General features: G+C 41.0%; 1 protein-coding gene across 3 annotated transcripts in view; it reads left to right on the top strand.

Annotated features, from left to right (window-relative positions):
• The window catches only part of ano8b (anoctamin 8b), a 39,676-nt gene extending 19,650 nt beyond the window's left edge, over positions 1–20,026 (top strand). For 2 of the 3 annotated variants that reach the window (XM_061034130.1, XM_061034131.1), the window contains exons 2-20: positions 1,381–1,491; positions 2,539–2,671; positions 8,581–8,719; positions 8,824–8,920; positions 9,164–9,280; positions 9,886–10,013; positions 10,111–10,272; positions 10,365–10,517; positions 10,639–10,765; positions 10,920–10,975; positions 11,055–11,129; positions 11,317–11,451; positions 13,902–14,149; positions 14,519–14,678; positions 14,807–15,196; positions 17,231–17,422; positions 17,617–17,748; positions 18,296–18,406; positions 18,857–20,026. In XM_061034130.1, the coding sequence (XP_060890113.1) occupies positions 1,381–1,491; positions 2,539–2,671; positions 8,581–8,719; positions 8,824–8,920; positions 9,164–9,280; positions 9,886–10,013; positions 10,111–10,272; positions 10,365–10,517; positions 10,639–10,765; positions 10,920–10,975; positions 11,055–11,129; positions 11,317–11,451; positions 13,902–14,149; positions 14,519–14,678; positions 14,807–15,196; positions 17,231–17,422; positions 17,617–17,748; positions 18,296–18,406; positions 18,857–19,594 (3,404 nt within the window). In that variant the 3' untranslated portion in view covers positions 19,595–20,026. The remainder of the gene's footprint in view (positions 1–1,380; positions 1,492–2,538; positions 2,672–8,580; positions 8,720–8,823; positions 8,921–9,163; positions 9,281–9,885; positions 10,014–10,110; positions 10,273–10,364; positions 10,518–10,638; positions 10,766–10,919; positions 10,976–11,054; positions 11,130–11,316; positions 11,452–13,901; positions 14,150–14,518; positions 14,679–14,806; positions 15,197–17,230; positions 17,423–17,616; positions 17,749–18,295; positions 18,407–18,856) is intronic. The other variant, XM_061034132.1, reaches the window with a different exon arrangement.
• Positions 20,027–20,271: the final 245 nt, after the last annotated feature.

Below are 20,271 nucleotides of genomic sequence, written 5' to 3'. Positions count from 1 at the left end.
TTTTCATTTGTTAATGATCACACATCATGTAGTCACAGGGCATTTCAAACACTGCAGCAAGATAAAGACGAGCACACACACTTACTCAATGACACAAAAAAGTTTATTAAATCACAGTGTTTCAACTGTCTGGTCAGGTGTTCATTCTTTTGTTTTTTAAACTATCACCTAACAGAAACCATAATTTTTTTTAATTGCATTGAGTTAGTGTTTTGGGCTTATCTTAAAAAGTGTTTTTAGGAACACTCTGATGAATCGGTATCAGCCAACACTGACCCTTTTGTCAGACACCGACCCCCTTTTCAAATAATGCAGCCTGCATCAACGTCAGTAGCCGATGTGAATCTGTTGTGTGGCATCATTTTAGTCCTGGAAAACTTACTTCCAACTAACTTTTTGTTAAAAAAAATAGGTTTTTATTGGGCACAGGAATCCACCTGCTCGAAAGAAATTATATTTTTTTTCGTTGTCTAATGAGAAGGAACATATCTGCAGTGTGGGAGTCTTACCGGTACATTGTCTCTGGGGAAGATCAGTGATATGCAGTTTGCGAGACATGACTTTTCAAGCATCTCTAATTATTTTCTGCCCTTGTTCTTGTGAGGCTATGTTGTAACATTGTTTTGTTATCTGTGTTTGTTTTGCGTTCTCAGCCAGTATAAAATATTTTTTTTCTTTTTTTAAAGATTGCTTCCATTATATGACAGTGTCCAGTGTCCACTAGTGATGTATGATACACTGTATTTTCTTACAGACTGCTGAATAAAAGGCATCTGTGTTATGATGTGACATTACTGTCTGGCTACAGTAGATCTATTTTAGGTCTGCTGTTTACTTCAGGAAGAGAGACGAGGTGTTTCTATACAGGAGCTGAATCCACTGTTTTTTCTGTTTTTCAGCAACATGTTTAGCCATCATACCCTGAGGAGTGTTCTTTTGTGATTCAAGGCTTGTGTGTGCATGGCTCTCAGACTCAGCACATATCACCACAGTGAGAAATAGCAACAATTACATGTGTTGACTTGACTTAGCTGAGTGTCTTTGTGTGTCTGTGTAGTTTCATAAAGTGTAGACAATGTGTGGCCTCTAGTCTTGGCAGGGCAGGATTAGTTTGTCAATCTTGTGTTGTGAGGCAAAGCGGCGTGACATTTAAATCTGTCCCGTCGAGAAGGACGGTTTTGAATGTGTCTGTCTGTGTTTGATGGGGCAGCAGGGGTGAGAGTTTTGGTGGGGGGGGGGTTGCCCAAAAATGTTAGAAATGTCATCGCACCTTATACAGTTTGACTCTTTGTTTTTCTTACATCTCTCTCTCTCTCTCTCTCTCTCTCTCTCTCTCTGTTTGTCTGTCTCTGTGTTTCTCTCTGTCTGTCTCTTTCTCAGATAAGTTATTTGGGAAGCGGCTGCTGCAGGCTGGGAGACACATCATGTCTCATAAGTCTTGGATGAAAACGGTGCCTACAGAGAACTGTGATGTCCTCATGACATTTGCAGGTCAGACTCACTCACTCACTCACTCACTCACTCACGATCTTGTGTTTGTTCTTCTAATCTACACTTTTTTTCGATTCAGATTCTTTATTGTCCTACAAGGGGAAATTAGTTTTGCAGCAGGAGCACACAGAAGACAAGAAACACAAGGACAACATCACTGTAAAACCTAAATCAAAACGAATTTAAAAAATCAGACAACACAACAAAATATACTAAGGAGGACTCTTGTTGACATAATGGATCCATGACTTACCTCATCTAAACCTAGGTGCAACTTTAGGGTTATTTAATTTGCAATAACCTTAAAGTTATTTAAGAAATGCCTAAAATATCAAAACAGCTTCTGGACGACCAAAGAAATATTGAACAATTATCCAATATGTGATATTTGTGAAGTTATTTTCTGTTCCCAAATAAAAGTTTCTTCTGAGTTTTATTTGAGAAAAGAGGAAACACCAAATCTTAAAGGCTAGAAGAAGCAAATGTTTGGCAAAAGTGAACAAAATGAATTTATTAGTTCAGAGAGATAGTCGACAAATAGTTTCCTGTTCACTTGATTAGTTTTTATAGCTTCTTTACACATTGAGAGCAAGTCTTGACTATTTAACGACCTTTTAAGATTCATGGTCAGTTTGCGCCTTAACTTCCTGTGTCTGCTCTTGAGGTCTAAATATTGATCCTCACAAATGCACACATGCTACACATTTATACCCTTAAATTTATCTTTTTAACGTATTATCAATTTCTTTATAAAATCCTTACATACCAGAAATTGTACAACATTATCTTCAACAGTCTGAATCCATGGATTTATTCTGTGGATAATACAGAGCAGGCTCTCGACTATTGTGCAAATGAGAAGAAATCAGAGAAGAAGAAAACTGAGCAGAAGAGTCTTCCTCAAGTCTTTGTTATTACGATACTTAACCTCCAGCTGCTGCTCTGGATTAAATATAACAAGACTGTGGGAGTACTCAGCAGCTCCAGCGTACAGGGATGCGTGGGTACGGTTGAAAATGTATTTCTATCTTTCATTTCCTTCCACAGACGGTACAGATGACCACACGTTGCTATGGCTACTGAACCACATCCGGCTGGGAATCCCAGAACTCATCATCCAAATCCGACATCATAAGCACACGCGAGTCTACGCATTCTTCGTCACAGCTACGTATGAAAAGTAAGAACTCCATACAAAGGTTTTCTATTATAATCAACGTGTTGGTTGAGTACGAGTCATCTGTGCTTAAACTGCTGAGAAATCTAACCTTTAAAATATAGAAAAACATGTTAATCGCTGTTATACAAGAAGAACCTTCAGATGTCTAACTTTCTCTCCAAAACCGAAATGAAAGTGGCAAACATTTACATTTCAGGAGGTAGAACATGTGATTATTAGTTTTACTTGTTGACTTCAACACATTTGATGCATCAAAATTGTTGCCATCTCACTTTGGCAGCTGATCAATCAATGTGTCATCCCATTTGTTTGACAGCCAAAGATGGTTGTGTACTTAGTCATCAAATTATTATCAAAAGTGAAATGATAAATTAAAAGTAGAAGAGAAATCAAACATCAGAAACAGGGAAACATCTGTTGTAAGTGTAAATATAAGATAATTTTCTGCAGATGTTGTGATGTAGATTTGGACCAGATAATATATTATATATTTTGGTTATAAGTTGTTGAAGTGGCTGTTTGTGACTTGTGTTCTTAAAGGGATACAATTTAATTCAAAAACTTTCTCTTCATCTCTGAGAGTAAGATGAGAAGACAATAAGATCTCTTGTCTGTATTGTAGATATAAAGATACATTTAGCATATCGTTGGTTAGCTTGGCATTAAAGACTGGAAACAGAGAGAAGCGGCTAGCCTTGCTCTTTGAGAAGATAACAAACTCTGACCACCAGATCCTCCAAAGATGACCAGATGACCAACAAAAAATTGCTAACTAGAATGAAGTTAGAATATTTCCAGATTTATGAAAATACTTTGGTTTTATATAACTTACCGCAGTTAGCAAATCTGTACAGTAAATATAAAGCGACATAATTTACCTCAGCACGTTAAACAGGCCTCTTCTCTGCCTGTTTTTAAGGCAGAGAAGAGGCCTTAAAAACAGGCCCATCTCTTTTCCCTTTGACACACAGTAAGACGTCGACTTATTTATTTATTTATTTAATTATTTTTTTTGCGTGCCTATTCATTTTACTTATGTTTTATGTCTTTTAACTTGATTCTGTATTTCACATGTAGTTTTCTTTTATCTCATGCGAGCTGTTACATATTTTATTTATTCTTCTGTACAGCACTTTGGTCAACTGTGGTTGTTTTAAAGTGCTTAACAAATAAAGTTGGATTGGATTGGATTGGCTAATGATTAGCTTAGCTTAGCAAAAACTCAAAACACCTCAGCAGCTGGCGTAGCTCTGTCAGCAGAGAAAGGAATAAACTCTGCCTATCTGCATCTAAAACTAACTAGTTATCATTTAAAATGGTTTTGTATTCTACTATTATTTGAGCTTCTGTTTTATGCTACACTAAGCTAGCTGTCTCCTGACTTCAGATTTAACATACAGATTTGATAGTTGTCCAGCGATCCTTACCGTTTTGACTTGTATGTGATCAAAGATTGTAAAAAAATTAAATCTTTCATTTATTTAGCCAACACTGTTAGCTTAGGCTGAATAGTAGGCTATTCCAACGTAGCTGAACAACAAATTAGAAATACAACTCTTAGTGTAATTTTGTGACTTATGACCTTTGCAGATACATAAGTCTGCAAAGATGTAACAGCTGTGTGGCCTACATGTTTCACACTTGAGAATAGGCAACAAGCCACAGCCGTAACAGAGCGATGAACCAACTGCAACATGAATAATATAGTATTCTTCTTCTACTCTCTTATCCGTTAGAAGTTTAGTTATTTTTAAATGTTACAACTGGGGACAAAAATAACGCTGTTGTTCTCTGCTAGTGTCAAATTGTCCGTGTTTCTTCTAATCTTATATTTAGCTGTAGTAGCACTGCAGTTCAGTTCAGTGAAACATTAGAGAAGCTGCCACGATGGCTGGTGTGTCTGCATCACTGCCCTGCCTCCGACGCTGTGCTGCAGGTTATTTCAAGTTTTGTAGAAGGTTAGAGTCGGGTTGAACATATGGATCGTATTCTCTCTGACTACGCCGCCCAGACACAGCCTCTTGTCTTGTTTGAATAAATCCCCAGGGGAATTGTGGACGATGCTCAGGGTCATTTTCATTCTGCTATGACTTTGGTTTATATTAATACTGAGAAATACAATCCAAGGGATCAGGGTGGTACTCAATGTCTCATACTGCATTTCACCTCCTGACAAATGTGCAATCCACTTTGCTGACTGTGCATTCAACAACGAAAAATCATTCAACAAAAAAATCTGAAAATCTCAAGCAACCTTTTTTAACCCATGATTGGAGTAGGAATAGACAGATGGCCAGAAGGAACAAAGAAAGAAAGAGAGGCAGAGAAAGACGGACACAAAGAGAGAACTAGAGAGGAGAAGAAGAAGAAGGGGGATGCAGATAAACAAAGAGAAAAGAACAGGGAGGGTAATGTAGTAGGAGGATGGAGAGAGTGCTTTTTGAAAGTGTGCCAGTGTGTTTTTGATGAAATGCTCAAGGAAAATGATTGCTGTGTGACATTAAGCACACTCTCTCCTCTCTCTCTCTCTCTCTCTCTCTCTCTCTCTACACACACACACACCTGCTGCTAAAAAGGTTGACCTACATTGTATATGATAGAAAAGATAGCCCAGATGCTCGTACTCACCTTGAATAATCCTAATCGTTCCATTTTAAATCAGTTTGAATTTACCTTTCTATCCCTACATTAGTCATTCCATTTCCAGCTTAGGGCTTCAGGTGAGCTTGCTGTCGTATGTTGGTTTGTATTAAGTTGTCCCATTAGCTGAAATGGCATAGCGTGTATTTGAAGAGAGAGCCTCTGCTGTAGAGATTCAGCTCATGAAACATTGCAGGATTTCCAATTTTAGGCCTCAAGTTTGGCTTATTGGCGTCGGTATATTGTTGCCATCTTGTTGGTTTTGTAGCTGTGAGTGACCTTATTTGGACACTCATGCTGGAAAGAATGAAGGGTTAGCAAACATTAATCATCAGCTCATTCTTGTTGTACCTGGGTAAACAAGATGAAAACCTGTTTCATGTTCACTAAGATATGAATTGGGATTGTCATTTTATAACAGAAAACAGGCGCAAGATATGCTTATACAAAGATAAAATCACATCCTTTTAGTTTGATTTAATTCTATACAACATTTCTTAATGACTTGTCAATGTCAAAAAATAGACACAATCTTGGGTATACCCTAATTTAAATTTAAATTTAAATGGGGCAACATTTTAACAGAGAACATCATGCTCTATCAGAATACTTGAAACCAGCTATTCTCAATGCTCCTGTGAGGAACCTTCGGGTTTTGTCAACTCTGGCGCCCCCTGTGGACAAAACAGGATGAGTTCTCTCCAGCTGAACTTGTCTTGTACATATCAAAAAGTCAATAGGGTCGGGGCGCTGGTGGCACAGTGGTTAGTGCGCGCGCCCCATGTATGGAGGCCGTCGTCTCAGGCGGGCGGCCCGGGTTCACATCCCACCTGTGGCTTCTTTCCCACATGTCATTCCCCACTCTCTCTCCCTGATTTCCAACTCTATCCACTGTCCTATCTCTCCATTAAAGGCATAAAAAGCCCAAAAATACATCTTAAAAAAATTAATTAAAAAAAGTCAATATGGTCGCTAGTGGTCTGGTTTGCTTTTGAAGGTAAAATATTTGTTTAATTCATTTCAGGCTGTCTGAATACCTGCATAAAACTTACTTACCATAAACTCACTGAGAAAAACAATAACAAATCATGTGAGATGTAGAGTATATATATAGACTTCTATCTCTATCTCTCCTCTATTCATTTGGACTTTATGCAATAAGCAAAGTCAACCCCTGCTGACTATTAGAAAGATTGCAGTTTAACGGTACTCTCAAGATCCAGAGGCTACGTCCACTCCTTTTTACATTCAGTTAAGAGATCAGCTCTGAAACCACTGCGATCACAGTGTCATTAGTGACCAGTACTGTCACTGAACTGTGCTACTGTGTGCTATTCTCTGAAAGTCTGCTTCAGCATAATGAAACATTTTAATTGACAAACGTAGAGTGATAAAACTCCTCCTTTTTCTGTTCTTACCTGACATACAGTATGATGCATTATTTGTTCCTCAGCTCTGACTGGGCAGATTAAGGTTTCCACTCCTTTTATGCTGTGTTTCTACATTACGTCTGATGGATATTTGCTTAACTACCTAAACCTAACATGCAGTGCTCTTCCTCTGCAGTATTCTGTAATTCACAACGTGAGCTTTATCCACAGCTCTGAGTTCAAATGAAGACTAATTGTATTTTGGCTGAGAGAGTGTAAAAGGTAATAAAGTTTTTGATTGAGCAAGAAAAGGAGGAATCCTATTAAGATTCCTGGCAGCAGCAGGAGCAGCAGCAGCAGCAGCACACACCCTGTAAGGCCTCGCTGTTATTGGCTCAGATTACTAAACAGTTGTTTTAAACAGATACAGCCGTCTCTGTTCTCAGGCAAGGACCTTTTATTGTGAAAAGTGCTGCACACTAAGCAGTATTCAGCGGTGATACAGAAGCTTACAGCTCACATTTCTGCTATAATCCATCATGGTGCTGAACGTACCTCGCTGTAGTGCTCCTCAAAGTGCCCGGAGCTGGATGATGGATGGATGTTGGAGAACCTCCTAGACTCTGCTCCTGTATGTGTGTGCATGAACTTTATATACATGTACACGGGATGAGAGAGAGAGAGAGAGAGAGAGAGAGAGAGAGAGAGAGAAAGGTGAGCTGTAACAACAGAGAGCATGGTGCTGCATTTTTACTGCGATTGTAGCACAAAGCTGCTGGGAAGGGCAGAATGAGGGGAGGAAGGGATGATGAAGAGGGGGGGGGGGGGGCAGGGGGGAGGACAAAGGAAAGGACTCTGGGAGATAGAAGGATGAAGAGTGAAAGGGGAGGGGAAGAGAGGCGGCATGGAGGAGGGGTTGTTGGGAAATGAAATGATGAGAGCGAGTGATGAGGGTAAAGCATCAAAGGAGAGCTCACTTGCCTTTAACACTATGAAGGACGATCCATCACTGTTCATATTTGCTGTTGGTTTTCCTCATCTCGTGAAAAAAACGGACCGAATGCACCATGGGTCATTTATTTTCTAATGCATCTCAAGCTTTTTGAGGGAATTTCTTCAGCTATTGCAATATGAGCACGACTAGGAAGTTATTTCAAAATGGATTTGTTGCTAATAATTCTTCATGAGAAATGTATAATTACCTTATAGATATTTAATAAAACAAAAACCGTTGTGATATTCTACAGCAAATGTGTGACTCCTGTAAATGGCCAAACATACTCTTAGATTGAACAGCTATTAAACACAGATTAAAAACACCAACTTAAAAAGGCTAACTTGTCATCAGGTTTAGGTGAAGCTCCAAAAGGTTTTTTGTATGTCTTGACATTGTACACATGTCTAACACATAAATCAGGGTTTAAAGCTTTAGCCGTATCATCTTCAAAGTCTAAGGATTGTGTGAGAATTTGATGGTGGTACTTGAAAACCATTCAGCAGTTTAACATGCAAATATAGCATATATAGCATTACAAACATTTCTAATAGATGTCTTCAGGGCTGGATTGTCTTACCAAAACTCATCTTACCTTCAAAAGCTGCAAGTCCTAAAATTTGACAAGTTGAAACCAAATCCTGTTTGTTAAGTAAATTACTTTTATAAATTAAATTCTCTCGGAGTGAAAAATAAAAGGTTGATTCATTTTGACCACTTTGCATCAAACTGGAAAAAGATCTTGTTAGGAATGGGGAGGTGCAAACTTCTTTTACTTACAGTATCTGCTTTTCTTTTACCCTCCCTCCAGCTCTCTCCAGTATTGAAGAATTAAAACATTTATTGCTCTGTAACACTTCCAGAGGAGGGATTTTTTGGTTGATTTTTTTTCCGTTGTCTTGCAGTTTGCTGCGAGGTGCAGAGGAGATGGGATTGAGGAAAGGTGTGAAGCCTGAATTTGGTGGCGGAACACGGAGCTTCTCCTGTGAGGAGGACTACATATACGAGAACATCGAGAGCGAGCTGTGCTTCTTCACTTCACAGGTCAGCGTTCAAATACACACTGACACAAATGTACCTAAAAAAAATAAAAAATAAACGCTCAAACGAAAGCAAATGTGAATTCCTCCTCCTCTTGTTCACTGCAGGAGAGGCAGAGCATCATCAAATACTGGATGGACAATCTACGTGCCAAACATGGGGAGGTGCTTCATAATATTAACTTCCTGGAAGGCCAGCCAATCAGTGAGTCACATCCTCTGTCATAGTGCTGTTGTTAGAAATTTGGTTTTCTTTCACAGGCTTTGGAAATAATCCCTCTGTTGGTTCGGGTTTAATTCTATTAGCAGCAAATTGGGATGGATTAGATGTTTTAGTCTAGTCAATAATACCCTTGTCTTTATGAATTTGATTTCCTCTATGTTTCTGAAATAATAAATGAACTGCAATTTCATCTGTCTTTGTTGTTTGCCTTCTGACTCTCTGCAGTCCCAGAGCTGAGTGCGCGAGGTGTGATCCAGCAGGTTTTTCCTCTCCATGAGCAGAGGATCCTCAGTCAGCTCATGAAGTCTTGGGTCCAGGCTGTTTGTGAGAAACAACCCTTAGGTCAGTAGAAACAAAGACTGCCATAGGACATGTGCATAACTCTCTCATCAGGTCTCAATACGTTTTTTTTATCAAGTGTTCCAAAGAGCGAGACATTTCCATTTTCTAAGTCTAACCTAATAAGCCAAATGTGATATCAAGGCACACCAATTTCTTACCTTAGAAAAGAAGTAGGTTGTGGTTTTAATAAACACAACACTCCGTTTAACATCTTTTTTTAAATTAATTTGGCTTTCCTCTGCTACACAGACACTCTGGGAAATGAAAAAAAAAGTATTTATTTGCTCCACTACCATTATAACTGAAGACTGATTAAATTGTTTACATATTAATTATCTTGATGATTATCCTCTAATTATCAAAGATCTCTGTAAAGCTATGTTACATGTAACATCTGTTGTTGGAAGAAAGAATTCATGGTCCAATGTTTTTAATACTTTAGGGAGTAAAATGATGAATTCTGCCAAAGGGAACCTAGTTGGAGAGATCTAGAAGAGATAAAGAAAATTCACAACTGACTAAAACAATTTTGATAAAGTGTGAATCACTGACTTTACTGTGTCATATTTTCCTTCTCATCTGTATTGTTCCACTGCTGTTTACAGATGATATCTGTGACTACTTTGGGGTGAAGATTGCTATGTATTTTGCCTGGCTGGGTTTTTACACCACCTCTATGTTATATCCTGCTGTGATCGGCTTCGTGCTTTGGATGCTAACTGAGTCCGATCAGGTGAGGACAGGAGCGACATAACCTCAAACTGCTTACGCCTCCAGACATCATCGCCTGATCACAGTCAGAAACATGTGCCTGTTTGTTTTTGTCTCAGACGAGCCGTGACATCTGCTGTGTGGTGTTCGCCCTGTTCAACGTGGTGTGGGCCACTCTGTTTCTGGAGCGCTGGAAGAGGAGGGGGGCTGAGCTGGCGTACAAGTGGGGAACACTGGACACACCTGCTGAATCCCTGGAGGAGCCTCGGCCTCAGTTCAGGGTGAGAGAAAGTAAAACTCTGCCTCCTTCCATCTGTCTGACTTCTCTTTCAGACCCTTCATACTTTTCCTCTCTGCCTCTTTTTCTCTGCAGGGAGTGAAGCGTTGCAGTCCCATTACAGGCTGCGAGGAGTTCTACTATCCTCCGTGGCGGAGGCGTGTGTTCAGGTGGCTGGTCAGCCTGCCCATCTGTATCCTCTGTCTCTGTTTTGTCTTCCTGGTTATGCTCATCTGCTTTGAGCTGCAGGTCAGTCCACTGGAAGCTTCTTGTCTTGCATGAGTACATGTAGCAATAACAATAGTTGGTTAGAATCTTCATCTTTAGTAAATCCAGAGAAAATAACTTTTCCTTTCTTGTGTCTCCTCAGGAGTTTGTGATGGGGATCAAGGAAATGCCTCGTCTGGCGCGCTTCATCCCTAAAATCATGCTAGCTATCACTGTGACTGCATGTGACGAAGTGTACAGGAAAATCGCCTGCTGGCTTAACGACATGGGTGAGCGTCGAGCTTCCAGATTTCCAATTTAGAGCAGGGCGTCTCTCATAGAGCACGGGCTTCATTAAAACGCTTTCAGCTCAGATCGTTGAACACATTGTTCATGAGTGCTTCAGTGGATGCAATAAATTATGATTCTGTTATTTTTCCACAGAAAACTATAGACTCCAGAGTGCCTATGAGAAAAATCTCATCATCAAAATGGTTCTAGTGAGTGTTTTTTCATTACATCATATTCGAACTGCTCCTGTGATTTAAGATATTGAAACTCTGCTCCTTTCTCCTGCAGTTTCAGTTTGTAAATTCTTATCTCAGCCTTTTTTACATTGGATTCTACCTCAAAGACATGGAGCGTCTCAAAGAGGTGAGAAACACCTCGATTCCTCATATTTCCCTGTCATATATAAGCTTCATAATTTCATATCATTTTGCCTCAAACATCCATCGTTGTCGGTAACTCCCATCCTTAAAGCCTAACGCTGTCTTGCTTACATGTACTGTTCACCATCACCATCCATGCTCACATCCACCCGTTTGTCCCCGTGTGGAAGATGCTGCTGGTGTTGTCTCTGTTAAGGAGTCTGCAGCGGCAGGTCCGGGTCAATGTGCTGCCTTCCCTCCTCTTCAGGATCCAGATGGTTGTGGTCTCTGTTCCCTGGTTCTTCAGGGCTTTACTCAGGTCTAAAGTATGATCCCTGCACATCCACTGCCTGGGCAATTCAGACCTCTTCAGTGTAAACTGTGCATGCTCCGTGCCACTCGGGACATGAACTAGAGCTACCAGTGTGCCTCTTTATAATTATTGTTGTTTATTTTGCATTTTTATTTGTCTTGTGAAGAGCTTGAATTTTGATATGTTCCCTTTGAACAATTAAGGATCTGATAACTTGCCACAGCTGCAGTTTACAGGTTGTTTTAATACCATTAAGGCCTCATAATCCAGTTTGTGCTGCTCTTTAAAAAAACTCCTTATTTTTAAGACAGGGCTCTTACAAGAACTAAATGATAGCTGGACCGTTAGCTCAGCTGTGATAGAGAAATGAAAAGAGGAGCAGAAGATGTGGTCTGATTGTTTGAATGATCAGTGTTTTGCTTCATATATATTTTTCCTTCTATTGTGACACCAGATTTTTCTTTTTGACGTAGGGATGTGCAGTTAATATTTTTTATTTATTTTATTGGTATTTTCCTTCCTTGCTGTTGTGTGGGAATTGTTTTTTTCCAATTCAACTGTCCGCCCTGGTGCATCAATTACTCACGCTGTCTGTCAGTTTCTGTTTCACTGTCAGTGCCGAGTGCCTCCTCGGTCCTCTTTTCAAAATCTGTCAACGTCACCTGGCTTCATAGTTTCCCATGTCTGATTACTAACCAACATGTCCAAATGTCTATAAATATTTGTGACAGTACATTTAACCTCCCCCAACATCAGTCACCTTAAAACTGCACTGAAATATTGAACAACACAAGCTGTCTTTAGTTCATTTCCATTCTGTAGTGAAGTAAACAGAAACCATTGACTGTCCCAGAGGGGAGAAAAGCTAAACATGCATAAACACTGTTGTGGTCATTTTTAAGTGTCTGAAGTGAGTACCATCATGTGTTGTCAAGCTGGATCTGTCTTACTGTGACATATCTGTGCTGAAGTGCTGTAGGTAACTGTGGGAGAACAGTGTGCTGCAGATCGAAGCTATGGTGTGTTGTGCATCAACATGATTTGACTGGAAACAGTTGCTTGAAAATGTATTGTAGTAATAGATTCTGTGATCGATATATGAATATCCTCTGAGTGTATATTAAAGGCTAAAGACTAGTCAGTGCTCAGTTTGAAGTGTTAATGGATTATTCTGGTTTAAAACGACTTAGTTTCTCTTTGATAGATATTTTTTAAGAACATTTCTGGGGGTGTTTTGGGAGAAGAGAGAGGGGGATGACATGAAGGAAAGGGCGGAGGTCGGATCCAAACACACAGCCGCTGTGATGAGGACTCTGCACATTGGGCGTGCAGCGTAACTCTAGACTATCGACGACCTATCTCTCTTTTATAGATCTAGCAAACAATTAAATCTGTATTGAAAATATATTATACCTGTCAGGTTAATCGATAAAGACCGTCACTTGGGTTTTAAGCATTAACCAATAAATAACGCTGTCAGGAGAAGTGAAAGTCAACCTACCACAAAACAAACTCTAGTTGTATTAAACCTGAGTTATCCTTCGAGTCTGAACTCTTCGTACTTTTATGTTTTCTTGTGATTTGCGTTTGTTTCCGTAGTAATATACAGAAGCCCTAAGCGGACATGCATCCATTCATGACTTAATTTTGACGTGATAAGTAACTTCTGGTTGTTTTCTCCAGATCCAGACTAGTTTTTCTTCATATCTCGAGATAACAAAGCTTTTTTTCTCGTGATAAATGGATCATTTTCTTGTGCTAGAATACAAAGCAATAGGCTGGTCACTGATAGGCCGGACCATGACATGTGATGCTGCCATTGCCCACAATAATGAGGCGAGTTAGGCCGAATTCTTTTTAACTCTGGGAGTACGAGATAAATTAGTTGAAATCCTGTGAAAACATATATAATATATTATCACATGAAAACCAGAGTGAATACGATGTATGGGTGAGTGTCCGCTTAAAGCTTCTGCAGTATTGGAAGGCCTTGAGTGTCCATGTTTGTAAGATGTGCCATTGACATGTGGTTTGTCAATTGTTCTGAAAAGGCATGTCTGCATCAAATCATATTGGAAAGAAAACCACAGTTGCACTTCTGGACTCCATCCAATCAGTGATGAGCATTTTAATGGACAGGAAATACTTCAGCATTGGTTTTTCTGCCTGATGTGATTTGTTTGTGGATGAAGTCTGCTGACATGGTTATGTCTTGATTGATGAGTTGTATTTGTGTGTTAAGGGTGTATCTTTCTGCTCTCTAAGTCGGTGATAATGTCCTTCTCCTCTTCCCGCCCATCCTCCTATTTCACACTATTTGCAACCTAAACTTTTTGCGTTTCTCCAGGGAAGCATTTCTCTTAAATGCTCTGATTATTTCCAAAGTCTGCCAACATTATGTTCCTACTCAGTGTGCCAGCTGATTTAATTGTGATTTTTTTTTTTCTTCTGTGTTCTTGTCAGATGCTGGCCACTCTTCTCATCATCCGACAGTTCCTTCAAAATGTGAAGGAGGTGCTGCAGCCTTACCTGTACGAGCGACACAAGCTGGGCGAGCTCACGCTGCGAGCTGTGTGGGACCTGCTGCTCTCTGTGCTGCTGAAATACGCCCGGCTGGCTGCTGGAAAAGCACAGGTCTCCCCAACTGACCAGGCCATGCCAGGGCCAGGTCTGAGGGGCACCAGGCCGGGGCTGGGGCAGTCAGAAAGAAGGTTAAACAACTCTTTTAGATGTATTGATTCAGTACATTAACACTTGTGTAAAACATACACGAAGGGTTTCTTCTATGAACACTTAAATCATCGTTTACCATCACAGAGAAGAAACTGTCACTTTCTCAAAAGATCAGTCAGATGAAGAGTGACATATCGGATTTTTCAGTTTTCATAAACACCGACACTTAAAAGTATTAGTCGCCACAAACGCACTGGCATGGTTTCAAATGAAATGCCTCATTATGCTCACTTGATCTTGGTCTGCGTGCTGCATGCAGTTATGATTCATGCCAGTTGGACACTGAGCAGCAGTTAACACACACGCACTCTGTCTGACGTCTTATCTGTCTCTTTGACTTCTCTCAGGGAAAAGAAGTGTTTGAACGGCGGATGCGGGGTGCCTGATGAAGAGGAGGGAGGTGAGAGGGACGAGGCAGACAGCGGGAGGTTTAGTGAAGGGGAGACGGAGGAGGAGAATCTAATCGACTGTGGTTTGAAGCTGAGAAAAGTCAGCTTCATAGAGAAGGTAAAGCTGTGCGATGATATAAATGTATTAGATGTTCATATACCTATGTGTTAACAGTGAGATACAGTTTGTATTGGTAGTTATATCAGTAATAGTGTCGTTTTGCTTATCTGTGTTTCGTTGTTAAGGTTGACAGAAGGCCGGCCTGCAGCGGACCTCCCATAGACAACACTTTCCTGGAGGAGGGGAGCCCCACCATGGTGGAAAAAGGAATGGACCCCGCCTCTGTATTTGAATTATGCGATGACGACGACGATAACGGCATCCATGATGTGAAGGAGGCGGGCGGGGGAGGGACAGGTGCAGCTGAGGGACTAAATGCTGCTGCTGGTACTTCTGCTGCCCCGGTGCCTTCTGGGTCTGAGAGCGGCACGTCACTGCGACACAGAAGAAGAGGCAGGAGCGTAGAGAGACCTGAGCAAAAGACAAAAAGGGAGTCATGGATGGACCCCCCAGAGGAGAGAGAGAGTAACCTGCTCACTCAGGCTGAGATGGAGAGCTGCATGCAGACTTACGCTGTAAGAAAGACATACCATACTTATCCTGTACACTCTGCCCCTGGGTTTAAAGGCAATTTAGACTAATTACAACTAATGACCATGTTAGCAGTTTATAAATCACCTCTGTTGAAGAGATTCTGGAAGTGCAAACTCATGCAATAATGAAGTTGATTAGGGCAAGAAGTAAAATACTTTAGTTAAACCAATATCACCTCACAGTCTCTGAGTGTGTAAAGTGATAAGACAGCTGTTAGATCTCTTCATTAAACAGAGACAGGCTAGGGGCGCTGGTGGCCTAGTGGTTAGTGCCGAGGCTTCGTTCATCCAGGTTCAGATCCAGCCTGTGGCTGCATTCCCACGTGTCATTCCCAAATCTCTCTCTCCCTGTTTTATGACTCTCCTATCTTCTATGACTATCCACTGTCCTATCTCTAAATATTGGCATAAAAATCCCCAAAATAAACCTTAAATAACAAATAGAGGCAGGCAGAGCATAGCACCGTGTGTAACTTACCAATCTTTTTTGTGTGAATTTTATATCCTTTGTAAACTCAGCTTTATATTCATGTGAACATGCAACCAACAGTGTGATGTGTGTAGAAACAAACGAACAGAAATGAAGCACAAAAACGAACCACAATTGACAACATCAAACAACAGCAAATCTAGAATATTAATAGAAAAGCAATGTCATTATAGAGATCAATGCAAAAAAATACTATCAGATAAGTACAGGGCATGAAACCGATGTTATTAAAAAACGATAAACACATTATGCAAGAAGCTCTTGTATGCATACAAGCTTTAAGCTCTAGTGAGGAGTTTTTGGCTGGTTATGAGACAGACTGAAATGAATACTGATGTCTCTTTGTGACCTAAAAAAACAAACATGACGATCGGTATTAAAAACTGAGTATTACTATATAGATTTATTTTTTGGGCTTTTTGTGCCTTTAATGTAGAGATAGGACAGTGGATAGAGTCGGAAACCAGGGAGAGAGAGTGGGGAACAACATGCGGGAAAGAGGCCACAGGCGGGATGCGAAAGCGGCCGCCCACTTGAGACGACAGCCTCAATACATGGGGCGCGCGCCCTAACCATTGCGCCACCAGCGCGCCCCTATATAGTTATTATTAAGGCCTGAAACAGCTGCCACGGGGTCGGTTTAAGACAAAGTGATTAACAGCACGCTGCAGAAACAGCCTTTGAAGAAATATTTCCATGGAAACAATTTTGGATGAGTGTTTTATTTGACTGTTTAGTGCAAACATTGACGCTAATTGTCCAACGTAAAGTGCTTATCAGTCAGTTTTCAGGAGCAGTGAGAATATGTTGTGTATGGGGGGCAATGAAGGATACAGCTCCACCACAAATATATCCTTGTATTGCTGTTAAAAAAAAACAATGGTATGTGTGTGGATATGGAAAATAAGTCAGCTGATGTGGAAACAGAGGTAGATCTGCTTGTCTGAGGAGCTAATGGCAACAGCCAGGGGGATTTCAGGGTGAATACTTTCTGGTGTGTTTTGAATTAAAGTTAGATTAAAATTAGTTTTGAGATCAATTTCCTTCAATGTATCATTACTTGGAAAGCTGTAAGTGACTTGTGCCATTTTCCTTGACTGATGTAGAGTTGTAGGGATTTTTTTTTTATCATTACCAAAAAGGCAAAGTAGATAGAAACTAGACTATTAGTGGTACAAATGTGTGTTGGTGTAATATAGAATGGAAAGAGAACAACTTTAAAGTGTTGTATAGTAGTGAGTAAACAGCTTAGCCGGCTGGGGAACCCGACTGTCATTCCTCTCATTCTTAGGTCTAGTTTCATGCATGTGGTGCTTACATGACACCCCAAGTGTCATGATGTAACGTGAACAACACACAGTTATGTTACAAAAGAGAAGAAATGACTATTTGACAGAGCTCTGCACAAACATCTTTTACGAATACAGAAATGCACTCTAGTCCTCTAGCTGACAAATACCAGCTCTCTGTGTGTACTTCCTTTATCTGTACTGTTATGGTGTAATGCTCCTCTTTGCCTCTCTCAGGACACCTTTCAGGACTACCAGGAGATGTTCGTCCAGTTTGGCTACGTGGTGCTCTTCTCCTCAGCCTTTCCTCTGGCTGCCATGTGCGCTCTAATCAACAATATCATAGAGATCCGCAGTGATGCCTTCAAGCTCTGCACTGGTCTGCAGAGGCCGTTTGGACTGAGAGTGGAGAGCATCGGCCAGTGGCAGGTCAGAAACACAGGATCATGCTTTGGCTTTTAACTGACTGAACTCAATTATAGCGACAACTTAAAGAATCACAGTAATGCTTCCAAATGTACAGCCATGTTAAAGACTGCAGACAATAACGTAAATGTCAAAAAATAATTGAAAAAGCCCAATTAAGAGATTTAGATCTGTTTGTTCTTCTTTCTTCTTCACAGACTGCAATGGAAGCTATGGGCCTGATTGCCATCATAGTGAACTGCTACCTGATTGGTCAGTGTGGTCAGCTGCAGCGTCTCTTTCCGTGGCTCAGCCCTGAAATGGCCATCATTTCCATTGTCATCCTTGAGGTAAATGCGCCTCGTCCCTGATGGCCTATCTGAATCTCTCGGTGAAGTACCAACCAAATGTTTGCTCAGGATTTTGTTATGCATCACAAAACAAAAAAAGAGTGCCAGGTATAAATGCTGCAAACTGCTAGTTTCCTACTTAATGTATTTGTCAACCTGCAGAAACGCTGTAGGGATTGTATGGCATAAGGAGATTGTATGAGTATTTCACAATAATGCTGTAAAGATTGATTCAGTTTAATTGTATAAAATGGGTTCCCAAAATGCCACTTTTAATGAAAGCTAAATCTCCTCTTGGGACATGTTTGGATGCTGGTTCTGTTAGCTGTACAAACTGTGTGTGCCTATATTAGGAAAGAGGTAAACAGCCTGCAGCTCTGTCTTGGCCTGATAAAGAAGTCAAGCCTATCACAAGGAGGTTTTCATGGCCTAATTGATGTTTTGCAGGAATAAGTTCAAGTAACGGCACATTAAGGAGTCCTGCACTTTATCTGACTGTTCTTTTTTTTTTTTTTTTTTTTTAATCATTTTCTCTCTCTATCTGCAGCACTTTGCCATCCTGCTAAAGTACGTCATCCATGTTGCCATCCCTGACATTCCCACATGGGTGCAAGAGGAGATGGCAAAACTGGATTATCAGCGCAGGGAGGCCTTCAAGGTAAATGACAAAAGGATGAAACATTTTCTGTTTAATAGAAAAAAATGCAGAAGAAGGGGTGACGTTTATGCTCAAGATGTGTATGTGGTATTACCAGTTTAGAGAAGCCCTCAAAAGACCGACTCCTAATGGGCGCATGTGTTAAATAACAGAAACCATCTCTTACCAAAATGTGTGCTGTGAATAGGCTGTAGTGCAGGACTGCAACTTTCTTTTTGGAGGTAAATTGTTTGATTTCTTCCCTCCAGGAGATGTTTTTAGTATTATACTTAAAGAAAAGTGTTTCTACAATTTTCAGAAGTCTTAAAGAAGCAACCATGTAGAGACAGCTGCAGTAGTAATTCAGAATTCTTAGTAAGGGATTTGTCTGCTGCAGTATGGTAACGGTTTGCTGGTTTAGTGCTGATTGTAGTAAACATATTGTGTGAATGTTTCCCCTTTCCTCTGCAGAAGCACGAGCGACAGGCGCAGCAGCATTACCAGCAGCTGCAGAGGAGGAAGAGAGAGGAGGAGGAGCGGCAGAGGCAGGCGGAGCACATGGCCCGCAGGGAGAGGGAGCGGGACGACAGCAAGGGCGACTCCTCCGGGGATCACCACCACGACAAGAGTCACAGCAGTAAATCTCGTACTGGGGGAGGAGGAGGAGGAGGGGGCAGCGGCGGGTCAGACAAACCCAAGAGGCCCAGCTCTCTGCTGGCCAACAACAATGTGATGAAGCTGAAGCAGATCATCCCCCTGCAGAGTAAGTTCTCCTCCGCGGGCGCCCGCTCCCCTCAGTCACCCACAGGCAGCGAGCCAAAGCTGCCCGGCTTCCTGAGCTTCAAATTCCTCAAATCACCAGAGAATAAGAAGGAAGGTGCTGCGGCTTCTTCTGCAGCTAACGCCACAGCAGCTAACGCCACAGCAACAGCATCTTCATCATCAGGTAGCAGCTCTCAGGAGCGTTCTCAGTCACCCAGCAAAGCCTTCAACCCTGGGAAACTGTTTAACTTTGGGAAATCTGAGGGGTGTGTGAATGGAGCCCCGCTGCCCAGATCCGGGGAAACATCATCATCGTCACAGATTTCAGAGAGACAAGCATCCAGGTCTGACCTGAACGGCGTTCCAGACGAGATCCCCTCACCTGGAGGGGAGGGGTCTGAGAATGGACATTCGATAGACTTGGACCCCGCTGGCTCTAAAGTCTAGTAGCTCTGTAGAAAACAAACTTGTTGTTGGTTTTACCTGAACCGAAGAAGACATGTGGGTACTGTGACCTACGTGCTGTGTGTGATCACAGGATCAGTGTAGAGGTACTTGAAGAGGACTTCTTTGGTTTGCTTTTATGCGGAGAGACAAAAAACAGGCTTGTAAGAAAGGCATAAGCCCTCCTACCATGAAAAATACACACAGACACACACACACACACACACACACACACACACACACACACACACACACACACACACACACACACACAAACATCGAATCCTTCCTTGTCTGCAATACATAAAGAAATGCATGAGCTGCGTTTCTAATATTTTTAAGCCTTTAAAGCAGAGAGCTGTGTTTTTTTATTTCATCCAGTCATAAATTGTAAGCATCTCGCCTCCCACTCAAGACGTGACAGTGGAGGATAAGGGTTTAAAAAAAAAAAAGTTGTTTAAAAGGATCACAGATTGTACATGAAATGTATGAAACACCTGATAGTCAGATACTGTCTCATTTTAAGCTGTGAGGAATTTTTGGGCCCTTCACTTTTATAATGAAGTGGAAAAAAATGAAAAGCAATATCAGTCAGTGTTTTGATTCTTCGTATCTATCATCACACATCTCCCCTCCCTTAATAAACATCCCTAATGTATCACCAGCTTTATTTTCAAAGC

Source organism: Labrus mixtus, chromosome 3 (assembly GCF_963584025.1).
Source record: "Labrus mixtus chromosome 3, fLabMix1.1, whole genome shotgun sequence".
Taxonomy (NCBI): Eukaryota; Metazoa; Chordata; class Actinopteri; order Labriformes; family Labridae; genus Labrus; species Labrus mixtus.
Note: the sequence above shows the minus strand (reverse complement) of the source record. Positions and strands in the feature narration are given on the sequence as shown.